At 40.9% G+C, this 16,295-nt stretch overlaps 1 protein-coding gene across 1 annotated transcript in view; it reads right to left on the reverse strand.

Moving 5' to 3' along the window:
* Positions 1 to 13,296: 13,296 nt before the first annotated feature.
* The window catches only part of kcnh1b (potassium voltage-gated channel, subfamily H (eag-related), member 1b), a 99,090-nt gene continuing 96,091 nt past the window's right edge, over positions 13,297 to 16,295 (reverse strand). Inside the window, exon 11 of the mRNA XM_067416320.1 lies at positions 13,297 to 15,841. Within this exon, the coding sequence (XP_067272421.1) occupies positions 14,990 to 15,841 (852 nt within the window). The 3' untranslated portion in view covers positions 13,297 to 14,989. The remainder of the gene's footprint in view (positions 15,842 to 16,295) is intronic.

A 16,295-nucleotide genomic window follows, 5' to 3' on the forward strand; every position in this document is an offset into this window, starting at 1 on the left:
GCCACTGTCGCCTTTGGCTTGGCTTGCTCAGTTGGGGACACTAAAATTATGATCAATCAATCAACTTTAATTATATAGCGCTTTTACAATCACGATTGTGTCAAAGCAGCTTCACAGTGTTAAACAGGATAATATTGCAACAAAATTAGATTTGGCTGTACAGTCGTACTGGAGAAAACTGTGATGTTATCAGCTTATTTTAATTTATCATATAGCGACAATGTTGGCATATCCGTATTATAGTTTATAGAATTAAATAAAACCTAATTCATAAATTTTATTTGTTTAATTAGTTGAATAACTTTAATCAAAATTTTAGTGTTCCCAACTGAGCAAGCCAAGCCAAAGGCGACAGTGGCGAGGAACCAAAACTCCTCCAGGGCATGATGGAGAAAAATAAACCTTTGGAGAAACCAGACTCAGTCGGGGTGCCAGTTCTCCTCTGGCCTATTAACATACCGTGTATTATATTATTATTCTGACAACCTTACAGGTCAGAAATCATATTAGATCGGAAAATTGAAAATTTCAGGGTATCACGGAAGAGACAGATTTATTTAGGATGGTGCGTCGATTACACAAGAGTATGAATACTTGAAAGATCGGAATTATTGCGCCTGAGACGGGTTTATGAGGATGACGTGCCGGTGAGGCAAATTCGAAGGAGAAACCCTTTGACACGGCTCAGCAGACACTCCAGGATGAGCTGGTCATGTCCAGGCGCAGGTCCACCATCCGATCCGGACACGGCCCGGATCCGGGATAAACCTCGGGATAAACGGAGAGACTAACATTAGCGTAGATGCCACTCTTTTTATGATGTAACGAGTGCATCAGGTGTTATGGGAAGTGTTCCCGGTTCCGGCTGACCTAGTTAATGCAGTCTAACAATCAGTCAATTGATTTGAATGAGGACGCTGCGTGCAGGCAGGAAAGGCCCGCACGATCAAAGCAGGAGTCACCGCAAAACCATGGCAGTTACTAAAGCACAGAGCAAAACAAAAAGCAAAGATATCTTGTTGGCCCGGGAGTTTTAAATGGGCCCCAAGGTCCCTCCGAGAAAGAAGGGGCGACGACAAGGTGTCCTGAAAGGTGTCAGGGTTGACTTCGAGCCTTGGAAAAGCTTTTAGCGACTCTGTGTCCCGATAACGATTTGAATTTATGCCTGTTACCTGCCGCTCCGCTCTGAGCTCTCTCTTCCGCTGCAGACCTCGCAGAACCACGCCCTCTCCGCCACACTCACCTTTTAAGACAATGATCATGGGCGTTTAGCGCAATCACACTGTCCCCCTCGTTAGTCTAGTCTTCAGTGTGTGTATTTAGGCCCTGTCCCAAATGGCACTCTAAATCCTCATGGCCTTCCTCTGAGTCCACACTTTCACGGCGTAATGCTGCTTAAAATGCCGGGTAGAAGTCCTCTGCGTAGCTCGCAAACTTGCGGACTGAGCTGAAGTGTGCATCGAAGACGCATAGCAGCCGCAAAGCTTCTTTAAGCTTAAATGACGAATGGGACACCCTGCGGTCTTGTGGACTTAACGGACACGTGCACGCAATGGCCATTGTAAGTACACCTGAAGTGTGCCATTTGGGACAGGGCCATTGTTTCCTCGTGTTCATTCCTCCCTTGTCCGGTCTTGATGTTAATTTAGTGATGTTCATGTTTTATCATTGTGTTAGATGTTCTGTTGGAAGTTTGTTCTGAATAAAACCCATTTGTGTTCGGACATCTTGGATCTTCTCTTCTCTGCCAAATCTGGAACAAAACAACAGTATTAAGCGAGGTTATGTATGGGCTTTCTGGTCGTTTTCTTTGTTATAATAACCAGCTGACTGGTTCTACCAAATTACCACTCACAAAATTTCCACCAAAGGTACAGCTTCCCTCTAGAAAGAAGAAGTGAACATGAAAGTCTCATTCGGCTGCAGGAATTTATGAATATTTTGGTTTGACATTGAGAGTGGTAACTGGCCTCTTCCTCTTTTTGAATCTTGTGAAATGATTGCGGTTAAAGTCTTGCAAGTTGTAGTAATCACTAACTTTTCAATGTTACCACATGTCATTTCCACTCATGTTAGCATGTATAATATTATTCTGTTACTAATCATGATCATTTTATAATAACTTTTCATAATATATAAAGTACCCGAGATCCCAAAAATCCAAAAAAAGCCAAAGGCAGGTAAATTTAATAATTGTATTAGGCATAAATATACACAGATCAGGCATAACATTATAACCACTGACAGGTGAACTGAGCAAAGGCTGGCCCGTGTGGTCAAATGAACCAGACGAGCTACTGTAGCTCAAATTGCTCAAGAAATTAATGCAGGTTCTGATAGAAAGGTGTCAGAATACACAGTGCATCTCAGTTTGGTGTGTATGGGGCGGCATAGCCGCAGACCAGTCAGGGTGTCTATGCTGACCCCTGACCCCGCTGAAAGCACCAACAGTGGCACGTGAGCATCAGAACTGGACCACAGCGCAATGGAAGAAGGTGGCCCGGTCTGATGAATCAGGTTTTCTTTTACATCCCGTCGATCGCCGGGTGTGTGTGACGCTTACCTGGGGAACACATGGCCCCAGGATGCACTATGGGAAGAAGGCGAGCCGGCGGAGGCAGTGTGATGCTTTGGGCAATGTTCTGCTGGGATCACTTGGGTCCTCCATCCATGTGGATGTTACTTTGACACGCTCCACCTACCTAAGCATTGTTGCAGACCATGTATACCCTTTCATGGAAACGGTATTCCCTGGTGGCTGTGGCTCTTTCCATGGATCCATGGAGGCTTCACCTTGCAACTTACAGGACTTAAAGGATCTGCTGCTAACATCTTGGTGCCCGACACCACAGCACACCTTCAGGGCTCTAGTGGAGTCCATGCCGTCAGGGCTGTTTTGGCAGGAAAAGGCGGACCAACGCAATATTAGGTCATAATGTTATGCCTGATCGGTATACATGTCTTATATATGGTTTGGTATATAAAAAATCATATTCTTACCAGCAAAGTTTCAAGATCTGACACAAATCTGGTGAAGATCCCAAGAATGTTGTGGGAAGAGCTAGCAAATATGACCACACCAAAATTCGTATCATTGTACTCTGCATGAATGAGACAAAACTCTCAATTCACGATTTGTCACAATACATAAAAAAAGGTGCATTGAAAAAATACATTATTTTATGACAAAATGTCAGATTGTGGTAAATTTGGTATCACTGTGCTCAGCATATATCTAAAGAGACTGGGCATTTTGACTTATATAGTGCTTGCAGCAGCTTTACAGTGAAAAAAAAAAATGCATTTCGACTGTTGTTCAGCTGAAGTCAGTTCAGTTTTAAACTGTAACAAACTCCTTACGTGATGTAATGCAGTTATGGTTTAAAATAGATGTTTTCATTTTTAAATATGCTAATAAGGCAAACACTGTACAAACTGTAAGGACACGGATTAAATTGATTACATTTGTATTAAATAAAAATCTGGCTGGTATAATCTGTAGTTGCTAGACGTATGTTCATTTATTTATATAGTCTTTTGAAATCCATTCTTAACAACAGCAATATAGGGCTTGGCAGCAGTAAATGGTCTTTGTAGTCCATCATCCAGACTGGAGTGATGCATGCAGAGGTCAGTGAAGACACTCACTCTCAGACTGTGGGTTTGCAGTCGTCTCTCAGCAACACAGAAAGGGAGGAGGGAGATGTGAGGCTAAGCCTGGAATACAGAACCTAGTGACCTTGGGATGGGTTTCCCGAGGTAGAAACATGGAACAACAAACAGATGAGGAAACAAGTCTCTAATATTGATGTCATTTATTAATAATAATAATAATAATAATAGATTTTATTTATAATGCACTTTTCATTCCGAAGAATCTCAAAGTGCAACAAAGAGTGAATGAATAACAAGTAAAAATATAGAATACTACAAACAATCAACCAACACAGAAAACAGAACAGAAAGAGCTGATGGTGAACAGAAACAGAGCTGATGGTGAACAGAAACAGAGCTGATGGTGAACAGAGCTGATGGTGAACAGAAACAGATGGTGAACAGAAACAGAGCTGATGGTGAACAGAAACAGAGCTGATGGTGAACAGAAACAGATGGTGAACAGAAACAGAGCTGATGGTGAACAGAAAACAGCTGATGGTGGAAGTCTCTGTTAGCTCCGCAGCACACTGTGGTCCACTCCATGTTTTAAATTTCTCCCAGCGGCAGAGTGTCCTGATGACATCGCCGAGGCACGACAGCTGAAGACCAGATGATGGGTCTTCATGACGATTCAAACGATGGGGATCGCCGGAGCACCATGCAGGAGGCAGAACATTTTTCCGGGCACTTTTGTGGACACACCGGGGTCGGCGCAGAAGTCCAAGCCGCTCCACGGCCACAATGCAGGACGTAACAGCGGATGGGAACAGGACTGATTAATATTTTTTTGTTTTCAACATATATAATCAGAAATGTTTATGGTACATCAAATCAGCATATTACAACAATTTAGATACAATTAATTCATCCTTGTCATTAGGATATGTACCGAAAACTTCAAGTTTTAAGCAGAAAAAAAAAATTGCAACTTGATCCTACAGAATTAATTCATTACAGGCCAATCTCAATTATGCTCCTTTTTTAGAAAGAAATGGTATATGTGAGGATTTTCAGTCAGGATTTAGACCGTATCATAGTACTGAGACTGCTCTCATTAGAGTTACAAATGATTTACTCTTATCATCTGATCGTGGTTGTATCTCTCTATTAGTTTTACTCGATCTTAGCGCTGCTTTGATACTATTGACCACAACATTATTTTGAATAGACTCGAGAATTATGTTGGCATTAGTGGAATTGCTTTGGCATGGTTTACATCATACTTATCTGACCGTTATCAGTTTGTAGCAGTAAATGAAGAGATGTCACACCGATCACAAGTTCAGTATGGGGTACCGCAAGGCTCAGTGTTAGGACCGTTGCTCTTCACCCTGTATATGCTACCACTGGGAGATATCATTAGGAAGCATGGCGTTAGTTTTCATTCTTATGCTGACGATACTCAGCTCTATATTTCCTCACGCCCTGACAAAACTTACCAATGCACAAGATTAACAGAATGCATAGCTGATATAAAAAATTAGATGACTAGTAATTTCCTGAATTCACTTATTTCAGAAAAAAAAAAAAAAAAAAAAAACTGAATTTAGATTACTGGACAAAAAAAATCCACAAGTAGTAACCTAGAATGTCTTACACACGATGACAGCTCTGTCAAGTCCTCATCATCAGCGAGCACTGGGTGTGCTCTTTGATACCAATCTTTAATTTGAAAGCCATGATTTTATCATCTGTAAAACTGCATTCTACATCCTTAAAATATATCTATATTACGGCACATGCTTTCAATGCAAAATGCTGAACAGTTAGTTAGAGTTACATGCGTTCATGACCTCAAAGGCTAGATTATTGTAATGTTCTACTGTGTGGTTGCCCTGCTCGCTAATAAATAAACTAAAGTTGATCTAAAACGCAGCAGCTCAAGTTCTTACTAGAACCAGGAAGTATGTTTACGATAATAGCCCAGTTCTGTCAACACTGCACTTGCTCCCTATTAAACATTGCATACATTTTAATTTTAACATTTTAACCACTATGGTTTAGCTCCCCAGTACTTGAGGGAGCTCTTAACACATTATACTCCATCACGTCTATTGCAGTCGCAAAACTCTGGCCAGTTGATAATACCTAGAATATCAAAATCATCTTCAGGCGGTCGATCCTTTTCCTATTTAGCACCTAAACTCTGGAACAGTCTTCCTTGCATTGTTGGGGAAGCAGACACAAATCTAGATTAAACACATCTCTTTACTATGGCATACACATAGGATATTATCAATTTCTATCATTCAAATCAGTTAAATGATTGTTTTAGGCTTGTAACGCGGTTCGTAGATGGAAGGAAGGGTGCGGGAACGTTCAACACCTTTTAATAAGTAAATAAACAAAGTGAAAGTAACGCGGGCAGCCCCTCACAGATGACTGCCTGCACACACATAACAAAAGGTAAACAAAACACAACGTAAATTCCAGGCTTGGTCCTCTCTCGTCTTCCACTGTCTTCGCTCCTCCTTTTATACTCCCGTCACTCCGCTGTGAGACGAGACCAGTGCAGCTGGCGCTCATTATCACTCGCCAACGGCCTGCTCTCACGGCCCCTCGCCTTGTTGCTTGCCACAAGGCTGCATTAACTAGATCAGCCAGAAATGGGAACTTCTCATAACACCTGATGTACTCGTGACATCATAAGAAGAGTGACATCTATGCTAATGTTAGTCTCTTTGTTTATCCTGAGGTTTACTGCAGTCAGCCGGATCCAAATCAGATGCAGGACCTGAACAGGACCAATGCATCCCTGAAGTGTTTGCAGGGAGTGTGTCAATTAAACTCTCCTCTCTAAATGCTGCATCAACACAACATCCTCAATAACCCCATCTCCGTTATGATGAATCTTTCAATAATCTTAAGAATATCTATTGATCTAATATGACTTCTGACCTGTAATGTTGCCAGAATAATAATCATACATTATTTGTTCATCGGACAGAGTAGAACTGGCATCCCGACTGAGCCTGGTTTCTCCCAAAGTTTTTTTTTTCTCCATTCAGGTCCTGGGTGAGTTTTGGTTCCTTCACTGTAAAAAACACAACTTGAAAAAAGTTGAAATGACTGATTTTGTTGTGTTGGTTCAGCAAAAAAAATCACACATTGTAAAAAACACAAATTGAAAAAAGTTGAGGAGACTGATTTTGTTTTGTTGGTTCAGCAAAAATCCATACTGTAAAAATCTCGTACAACAAAAACAATCTTAGTACTAATTTCCCCTAGCTTTTTCTTGTTGACTCAACTTTTGTAAATAACAGTTATACAAATTGAAAATAAGTTGTCTGTGACACACAAAAAAATGTTTAGTTGAGTCAACGTGACATTATTTGTTTTCTGGAGAGGTACAACTAATCTGTAACAAATCTTTTGTAGTTGAGCCATTTCAACATTTTGTGTCTTTTGGTTCTTATTAAGAATGAACAGGTTCAGATGTAAACTTCTTTATTGAAAATGTTATGTTACCATTTTGATGATGAGTGTTTCCTTTAGTTGGGCAGTTTGAGTTTAAGCAGATTGTATGAGTTTGTAACAGTGTTTAACAAAACACATAATTTGTTACAAAAAGTGCTGTAACCAATGATCAGGTGATCTAGAGAACAGCATTATAAAGTTGAGTAGTTAATTACTTTATTCATGATCAAAGTGATTAGTTTATAAATTGTATATTATATTTACCAACAAAAGTTTAGACATCAACAATGGTGACATGTTTCATTCTGCAATGCATGCTGGGAGTCCTCATTTTAATACTATGTTGGCTCCCAGCATGCATTGCGGCATGAATTATGTCACCATTGTAACATAAAACAGACAAAGGACTGAACAGAACAGGGAGAATAAATACACATGGTAAATGATGGAACTAATAGGGCTTGGCTGGACGGAGATTAACTAATGAGAACTAATGCAGGCATGACAGCAAATTAACTAAACAGAATATATATGTGACATAATGCACCCCTCGGAAAGGTGCATCCGATGTCAAATCCTAAATCAATAATATGATTTCTGACCTGTAAGGTGGCCAGAATAATAATACAAGGTGTGTTAATAGGCCAGAGGAGAACTGGCACCCCGACTGAGTCTGGTTTCTCCAAAGGTTTATTTTTCTTCATCATGCCCTGATGAGTTTTGGTTCCTTGCCACTGTCGCCTTTGGCTTGGCTTGCTCAGTTGGGGACACTAAAATTATGATCCAAGTTATTCAACTAGTTATACAAATAAAATGTATGTATTAGGTCTTATTTAATTCTATAAACTAAAATACTGATATGCCAACATTGTCTAAAATAAGCTGATAACATCACTGTTTTCTCCAGAACGACTGTACAGCCAAATCTAATTTTGTTGCAATATTATCCTGTCTGACACTGTGAAGCTGCTTTGACACAATCGTGATTGTAAAAGCGCTATACAAATAAAGTTGATTGATTGATTGATTGATCCTCACACTGAATGTCCAACTCAGGAGGGAGGGAGGCAGGGAAGGAGGGGGATTTGAAAGAGGGCCTAAATCTTTTGATGGACAAGGAGGAGTCAGAGAGAAACACCATGGTGGTGCAGACGGTGGGAAGAGCACGGGTTGAGCTTTGACTGGCTGGACAGCACCAGGGAGCCGATCGATGGTGGTGAAACCATGGTAAGTGGAGGAACCTGCGGAGCAAAGAGGCTGACGGACTAGGGTGATATTGCAGGCCTGGAAGTCGTGCTGAGCTGCTGGCTCGCGGGACTGAGGCTGCAACGAGGACTCGGATGACCGGGGCAACACAGAAACAAGTGAGGACGGCTGGGAGGCCGTAGAAAGGGATGTGCCCGATGATGTAGGTGCAGCCGGCATCCCAGAAATCCACGGTGGAAGCTGGGCATCGGACATTAAAATTATGATCTAAGTTATTCAACAAAATATACAAATAAAATTAATTAATATGGTCTTAATTAGTTGTATGAACTATAATACTGATCTGCCAACATCGTTGCTATATGATAAATTAAAATAAGCTGATAACATCACTGTTTTCTCCAGAACGGCTGTACAGCCAAATCTAATTTTGTTGCAATATTGTCCTGTATAACACTGTGAAGCTGCTTTGAAACAATCATCATTGTAAAAGCGCTATATAAATAAAGTTGAGGGATTGATTAACTGATTGATTGATTGACTCATTGACTGATTGATTGATTGACTGATTGATTGATGAGCCACATGGAGTGAGTGGCGGGGCCGGAGAAGAGGAGCTTGACAACACCAGTGATGCCAATGGATCCAAGGGACTGGTCGTGACCGGCAATGGAGACAAAATCAGGAAGTCAGGCAGGGATCCAGACAGAAGAAGATTATTTCTGGATGTAACCAGCGAGGATGATGTAGACTCGAGAGTGGGGTCTTGAATTGGATCTGTGGTCCACAGATCGATCAAATCTCTAGGTCCGCTCCTGGCTCTGAGATGGCCTGCTCAGGTGCATTATCTCTGAGGCTTTGTTGGTATCCATTTCTGGTTTAGGAATGACCGCTGTGATCGCCTTGAGGGTCGGTTATTCTGTTACGGTTTGGTACTTGAGAAAGGCACATGACGAAGGAAATGGTGAGAATACAATGTCTTTAATTAACTCAGAAGATAAAGACCAAATTTACATAAACAATAAACAAAAAAGGACTGAACAGAACAGGGAGAATAAATACACATGGAAAATTAGGGAACTAAACAGGCACAGTTGGACAGGGATTTACAAACGAGAACTAATTCACACATAGAACAAACGAAACAGAACATACAAGTGACCGGAATAAATTACATTTAACAATAGAAAACAGCTATTTTGAACTGTAATATTTCACAATATTACTTTGTAGAGTATTTTGATCAAGTAAATGCAGCTTTGGTGAGCAGAATATATTTTTTTGGCATTACTTTATACTAGCTTGTTTAAAGTTCTGACATCAAATTAGTTTTCCTATCAAGTAATTGAATTACATGACCAATAACTCAGCTTTAGTTGTATAGAAAGTGTGACATGGGTGATTAGCATAAGACATCAACTCTCACTTTAATCAAAGTCTCTGAGGATCAGACTGGCTCTGTGACCCTAATAAGATTTAGAGACCCTTTAGAGAAAGTAGATGTCTTTAATTGCGAACGTCTGAAGGAGTCAGAGCAATTAGAGAGGAATAAACCCACCAAGAAAAAGCATGGCATGCCGCTTGTGCGGCGCTTGATGAGGACACACACTGCCATTCAAAAGTTACTGTCCATTTTAAATTTTATTAAAACACAAAATAGTTATTAAAAAACTACATTTTACTGTATTACTGTATTTTTTTGATAAAATAAAATCTACCTTGGAGACTTCTTTTAAAAACATTAATCTTTTCCCAAACTTTTGAGCGGTTGAACTTTTTAAAGTTTGTTTATTTGACATTAATTCAAAATTTGCATTTTTCTGTTATTTTTTTTGGAATATATATATATATATATATATATATATATATATATATATATATATATATATATATATATATATATATATATATATATATATATATATATATATATATATATATATTCCAATAACAATATAAATTACCATATGTAATGCAAAGTATAAAATGCTTTAATAGAAACATTTGACACATTTTAATAAACACTTTTCTTGTCCTTTTATGAAATTCATTTATATCGATCCAAATAAGCAGGACATAATAAAAAAAAATAAGTACAATTCCTGTAATTTATATTTCTTTTAAGATAACAAAAACGAGATCTAACATATGTGTCATGACCTGATAAAAGTGATTTCACATGAAAGACATTAGAAAAATTAAACATTAAAAAATGAATTTAAGACAATTGAAAAAATATACATTTGTGCACAGACAAAGTGAAAACTCAGCAACAAACCAAAGATGTTAAGTTTTCATATATGCTACATTCATCATTCATGTTATTCTCGTTAGTATATATATATATATATATCTGTATTAGCTGCAAGTCTTATATAGTGATGGTAAAGGGCTTATATCAGAGCAAATTAGCTCACCTAACTTTCGTGTGTGTGTGTGTGTGTGTGTGTGTGTGTGTGTGTGTGTGTGTGTGTGTGTGTGTGTGTGTGTGTGTGTGTGTGTGTGTGTGTGTGTGTGTGTGTGTGTGTGTGTGTGTGTGTGTGTGTGTGTGTGTGTGTGTGTGTGTGTGTGTGTGTGTGTGTGTGTGTGTGTGTGTGTGTGTGTGTGTGTGTGTGTGTGTGTGTGTGTGTGTGTGTGTGTGTGTGTGTGCGTGTGTGCGCGTGCGTGTGTTTGTGTATGTGTGACAAACATCTGAATAAAACTTTAGTTGGTGTTTTAATAATAATATGTTTTCCCAATAGTAATTTTCAATTCCACAGTGGCTGTTCCACGCTTCCCATTTGCTTCCATTATTCTTTAATAATCCATAATCAATAATTTTGCAAAAATACAGCATTTGTTTAAAGCTAAAGTCAACGTCAAACACCTATTATCACAATCTTTTTCAATGACGTTTTTCTGATTATATTTAAACTTAAATCAGACTTAAAAAAATAAATAAAAAAGTACAATCAGTAAGTCCCATCAAGTCTTTCAGTTTCACAGTGTGTACACTGATTAATTATGCATACAGGTTATACAATGAATCAAACATTAAAGTTGTGCAGTGCAAATTTGGCAAAACGTTCAACTGTTTAACACTTCAACGTTTTGGACAAGCTATGATATACCACTGTCCTACACTTTCTTGGAAATTACATTTATAAAACAAAAAGCACATGCTAAACGAACACTACTGTACCTTATTCATGCTTCATTTCTTCTGATACAATGCCCGACCATGGCATATTCCTCATTTATAAACTTAAACAATTATTTTATTGCTTAACCAACATATCATTTGTTAGCTTAATGCATCTCTAAAAATGATACAAAATACACTTTTTTACATTGTTACCAAGTTTAGCATAACAAATCCCCCTTAACTTTATGTCAAAGTTTATCTAAAATAAAAAGACAGAGTTATGAAGCAGTTAAAAATTAAAAAAAACAAAAAATGCAATGCACCTGACATCCTCCAAGAATTCACAGACAGTGGAGTTTTGGTTATTTTGCATTGCTATATTGCATGTTGTCACATTATTAAACAAACAGGCTAGGTAAAAAAAAAAAAAAAAGATGTAAAAAAATTATTCTTCTGCATACAGTCCCAGACATACCAGACAATAACCAGGTTTATGATTTTTTGTAGGACTTTTACAATGTGGCTTCGACAGTATGTGCAAGGTGGTACACTTTTATTTATTGTTGCAAAAGAAAAGGACCTATCCATAAAACAAGAGCTATAAATCACTCATAAAGTGTCCCGTTTTACACAGAAGTTCATTCTGCTCTTGTTCATGAATGGGGTCCATTGTTTTAAATCATTCTAATCAATTTTGTCTTTGCTTGATTGACTGACAAATGATCTGACATTGAAATCAGATGTATGATTTGAGAGATGTGAGAATAAGTCAGACAGCAGTTGTGCATTTCACAGATACAAATATATGTTGATTTGGATGACCATACAAAAAAGTTGATTTTACAGTCATATACTGGTATATTCCCTTATATAAGTTTCATATATTCATATATTAATGTGTTTATTATTAAAGTTGAAGTGTGTAATCCTTGTTCCAACTAACAGAACTGCAAAAATAATGAGCCAAAGTGGTGTTGCACAATATGAGCGCTGCCCACAAGGTTATGGCTCAGACCAAAGAAGTAAGTATTTTAACTTAAAAAAAAAACAAAAAACACTCTTCATCTTTAAAGGTGAAGTATATAGTTTCTGCAACAACATTATCATCAAGCGGAATTACAAAAATAAAGCATTTCTTCAAACAACCTTGCAAACTCCCCTTCGCATGTCATGTCTCCCCCAACTCTAAGATTACAAACCCAGCTCTTACAGGTGCTTGTAAAGGCATGCCTCAACAGATAAAAGTAGCCTGTTTTCACTAAAAGGTCGAACATACTAGGAATGATTTTAGTTGTTTTACTGGGTATCATGAGTAAGCAATCAAGTGACACTCTGTCTACAGCAAATGTGACACTCTCGTTTATAATAAACCCATCCATTTGCACTGGATGTATTTTTGTCATGATAATGTCTACACCGGACACATCTAAATAAATAATATAAACTAGTACTTTTGTCTTCCTGAATAGGTGCATGATGATGCTCAATGTATTAGCCACGCCCCAAACTCTCAGCCTGCTACAGTAGCCATGCCCCATACTCTCAGCCTGCTACAGTAGCCACGCCCCAAACTCTCAGCCTGCTACAGTAGCCACGCCCCAAACTCTCAGCCTGCTACAATAGCCACGCCCCAAACTCTGAGCCTGCTACAGTAGCCATGCCCCATACTCTCAGCCTGCTACAGTAGCCACGCCCCAAACTCTCAGCCTGCTATAGTAGCCACATCCCAAACTCTCAGCCTGCTACAGTAGCCACGCCCCAAACTCTCAGCCTGCTACAGTAGCCACGCCCCAAACTCTCAGCCTGCTACAATAGCCACGCCCCAAACTCTGAGCCTGCTACAGTAGCCATGCCCCATACTCTCAGCCTGCTACAGTAGCCACGCCCCAAACTCTCAGCCTGCTATAGTAGCCACATCCCAAACTCTCAGCCTGCTACAGTAGCCACACCCCAAACTCTCAGCCTGTTACAGTAGCCACGCCCCAAACTCTCAGCCTGCTACATTAGCCACGCCCCAAACTCTCAGCCTGCTACAGTAGCCACGCCCCAATCTCTCAGCCTGCTACAGTAGCCACGCTCCAAACTCTCAGTCTGCTACATTAGCCATGCCCCAAACTCTCAGCCTGCTACGGTAGCCACGGCCTAAACTCTCAAGCCTGCTAAAGTAGCCACGCCCCAAGCTCTCAGCCTGCTACAGTAGCCACGCCCCAAACTCTCAGCCTGTTACAGCAGCCACGCCCCAAACTCTCAGTCTGCTACAATAGCCACGCCCCAAACTCTCAGCCTGCTACGGTAGCCACAGCCTAAACTCTCAAGCCTGCTACATTAGCCACGCCCCAAACTCTCAGCCTGCTACAGTAGCCATGCCCCAAACTCTCAGCCTGTTACAGTAGCCATGCCCCAAACTCTCAGCCTGCTACAGTAGCCACGCCCAAAACGTTCAGCCTGCTACAGTAGCCACGGCCTAAACTCTCAAGCCTGCTACAGTAGCCACGCCCCAAACTCTCAGCCTGTTACAGTAGCCACACCCCAATCTCTCAGCCTGTTACAGTAGCCACGCCCCAAACTCTCAGCCTGTTACAGCAGCCACGCCCCAAACTCTCAGCCTGTTACAGTAGCCACGCCCCGAACTCTCAGCCTGCTACAGTAGCCATGCCCCAAACTCTCAGCCTGCTACATTAGCCATGCCCCAAACTCTCAGCCTGCTACAGTAGCCACGCCCCAATCTCTCAGCCTGCTACAGCAGCCACGCCCCAAACTCTCAGCCTGTTACAGTAGCCACGCCCCGAACTCTCAGTCTGTTACAGTAGCCACGCCCCAAACTCTCAGCCTGCTACATTAGCCACGCCCCAAACTCTCAGCCTGCTACAGTAGCCACGCCCCAATCTCTCAGCCTGCTACAGTAGCCACGCTCCAAACTCTCAGTCTGCTACATTAGCCATGCCCCAAACTCTCAGCCTGCTACGGTAGCCACAGCCTAAACTCTCAAGCCTGCTACATTAGCCACGCCCCAAACTCTCAGCCTGCTACAGTAGCCATGCCCCAAACTCTCAGCCTGTTACAGTAGCCATGCCCCAAACTCTCAGCCTGCTACAGTAGCCACGCCCAAAACGTTCAGCCTGCTACAGTAGCCACGGCCTAAACTCTCAAGCCTGCTACAGTAGCCACGCCCCAAACTCTCAGCCTGTTACAGTAGCCACACCCCAATCTCTCAGCCTGTTACAGTAGCCACGCCCCAAACTCTCAGCCTGTTACAGTAGCCACACCCCAAACTCTCAGCCTGTTACATTAGCCATTCCATCAACTCACACTTAGGTTGAGCTGAAAGAGAATGACAGATCTGAGTGGATGCTCTAAATGCTTTGATGGTGACTGGGAGGCTCAGTGTTTAGACTTTTCGGGAAACCCATGAATGGCAAAATAATAGTAGTCAATTAACAATAAACTAGGATAGTCTTTTAACATAATAAATCTTATATATTTCACCTTTAAAGTAAAATACAAGTTGAGGTTATTTTGGTTTTGACTAGAACAGAATTAAAATGTCTGCCATCAAGCCCATCGCATTAGACATGAAACACTCTGTTAGGAGAACATATCATCCTTTTCTGAATCTGGAGAGTCCGGCCTTGATATGTCAAACAAATTAGAACATCCTGAGGTCTTTCTGTCTTTGAGAAGTCGGAGCATCTCTGCGAGCTGTACTTCCAGTGCACTCATCCTGCTGCTGAGGGAGTGGATGTCCCCTCGCAGCTCCTGCTTCAGTTCCGTAAAGCAAGCCTGAAGACTTTGCTCCGGAATGGGGTGAAACACTCGCTTCCCCTCAGGCTGCATTGGGCTTCGATCCTGAGGGGTCCGAGCGCTACTGTCACCCATATTGTCAAGTCGTAGGTCACTCTTGGTGATGCCGCTGTCGCACGAGTCTGTCTTTTTGAGGGACAGTTCATTTTGTGACTTAGTCCTGTCTGCTAGCATCTCCATGGACTCGGCTTTGGACACAGGACACCAGGAGAGATCAGACTTGGCTGTGGCATCTTTAAACCGACCCCAGCCTTTACTTTTGGGTGGTTCTGCTGACTTATTTCTTGTATAGTTTCCATTAGGGGTCACGGGAGTGTAAAGTTTTGCTCGACATGATGATGATGATGATGATGAGGTGGGTGAAGACGTAACTGGAGTGGCTGGACTTTCAGTGACCGTGATGACGTTGGTTGGTGTTGTGATCTCGTGCACCATGGTCTCCTCCCTGCCTTTTTCAACATCTTGTTCTCCTTGACTTGCTCGCTCTGCCGCCAGACGGGCCTCTCTCTGCTGGCGGAATCGCTGGAAGAGACGCCGCACGGGGTGATCTGGAGGTAGATTCAGAGGGGCTTCGTTCTTCCTTCGCAGCATCTCCTCTTCCTCCCGTTTGACGTCACTTATTTTACGGAAGACAATCTATATGATTCAAAAGAGAGTACATGTATACATAAGAATAAACATAGTTTATCATACAATTTGTGATTGTTTTGTGTGAACAATAGACCAAAATTTAAGCAATAGAGGCACATTCAATCATGGGATTCAAACTGACTCTCAACTAAGATAATGATGTCAAACATCATCTGATCACAATGACACATGAATGAGTTGATTGCAACATGAAAGAAAATAAAAGGACAATTCTCAAGTTCACACTTACCTGTACATATAACTTAACAGAGAAAAGGTAATGCGTATTTAGCATGCTGTCCGAGCGGAGGGCTCCGAGCTCGGAATTTGGCCCGAACCCAAAGAACTCCCCCCATTACAGGTTGGGATAGAAATAGTTAGAAGTGAGGAGATGGGATGGTGGAGGGATGCTGGATAAGCATATATATAAAACTATATATATATACCGTTAACTGAGTTG

This window comes from Pseudorasbora parva, chromosome 14 (genome assembly GCF_024679245.1).
Source record: "Pseudorasbora parva isolate DD20220531a chromosome 14, ASM2467924v1, whole genome shotgun sequence".
NCBI lineage: Eukaryota > Metazoa > Chordata > Actinopteri > Cypriniformes > Gobionidae > Pseudorasbora > Pseudorasbora parva.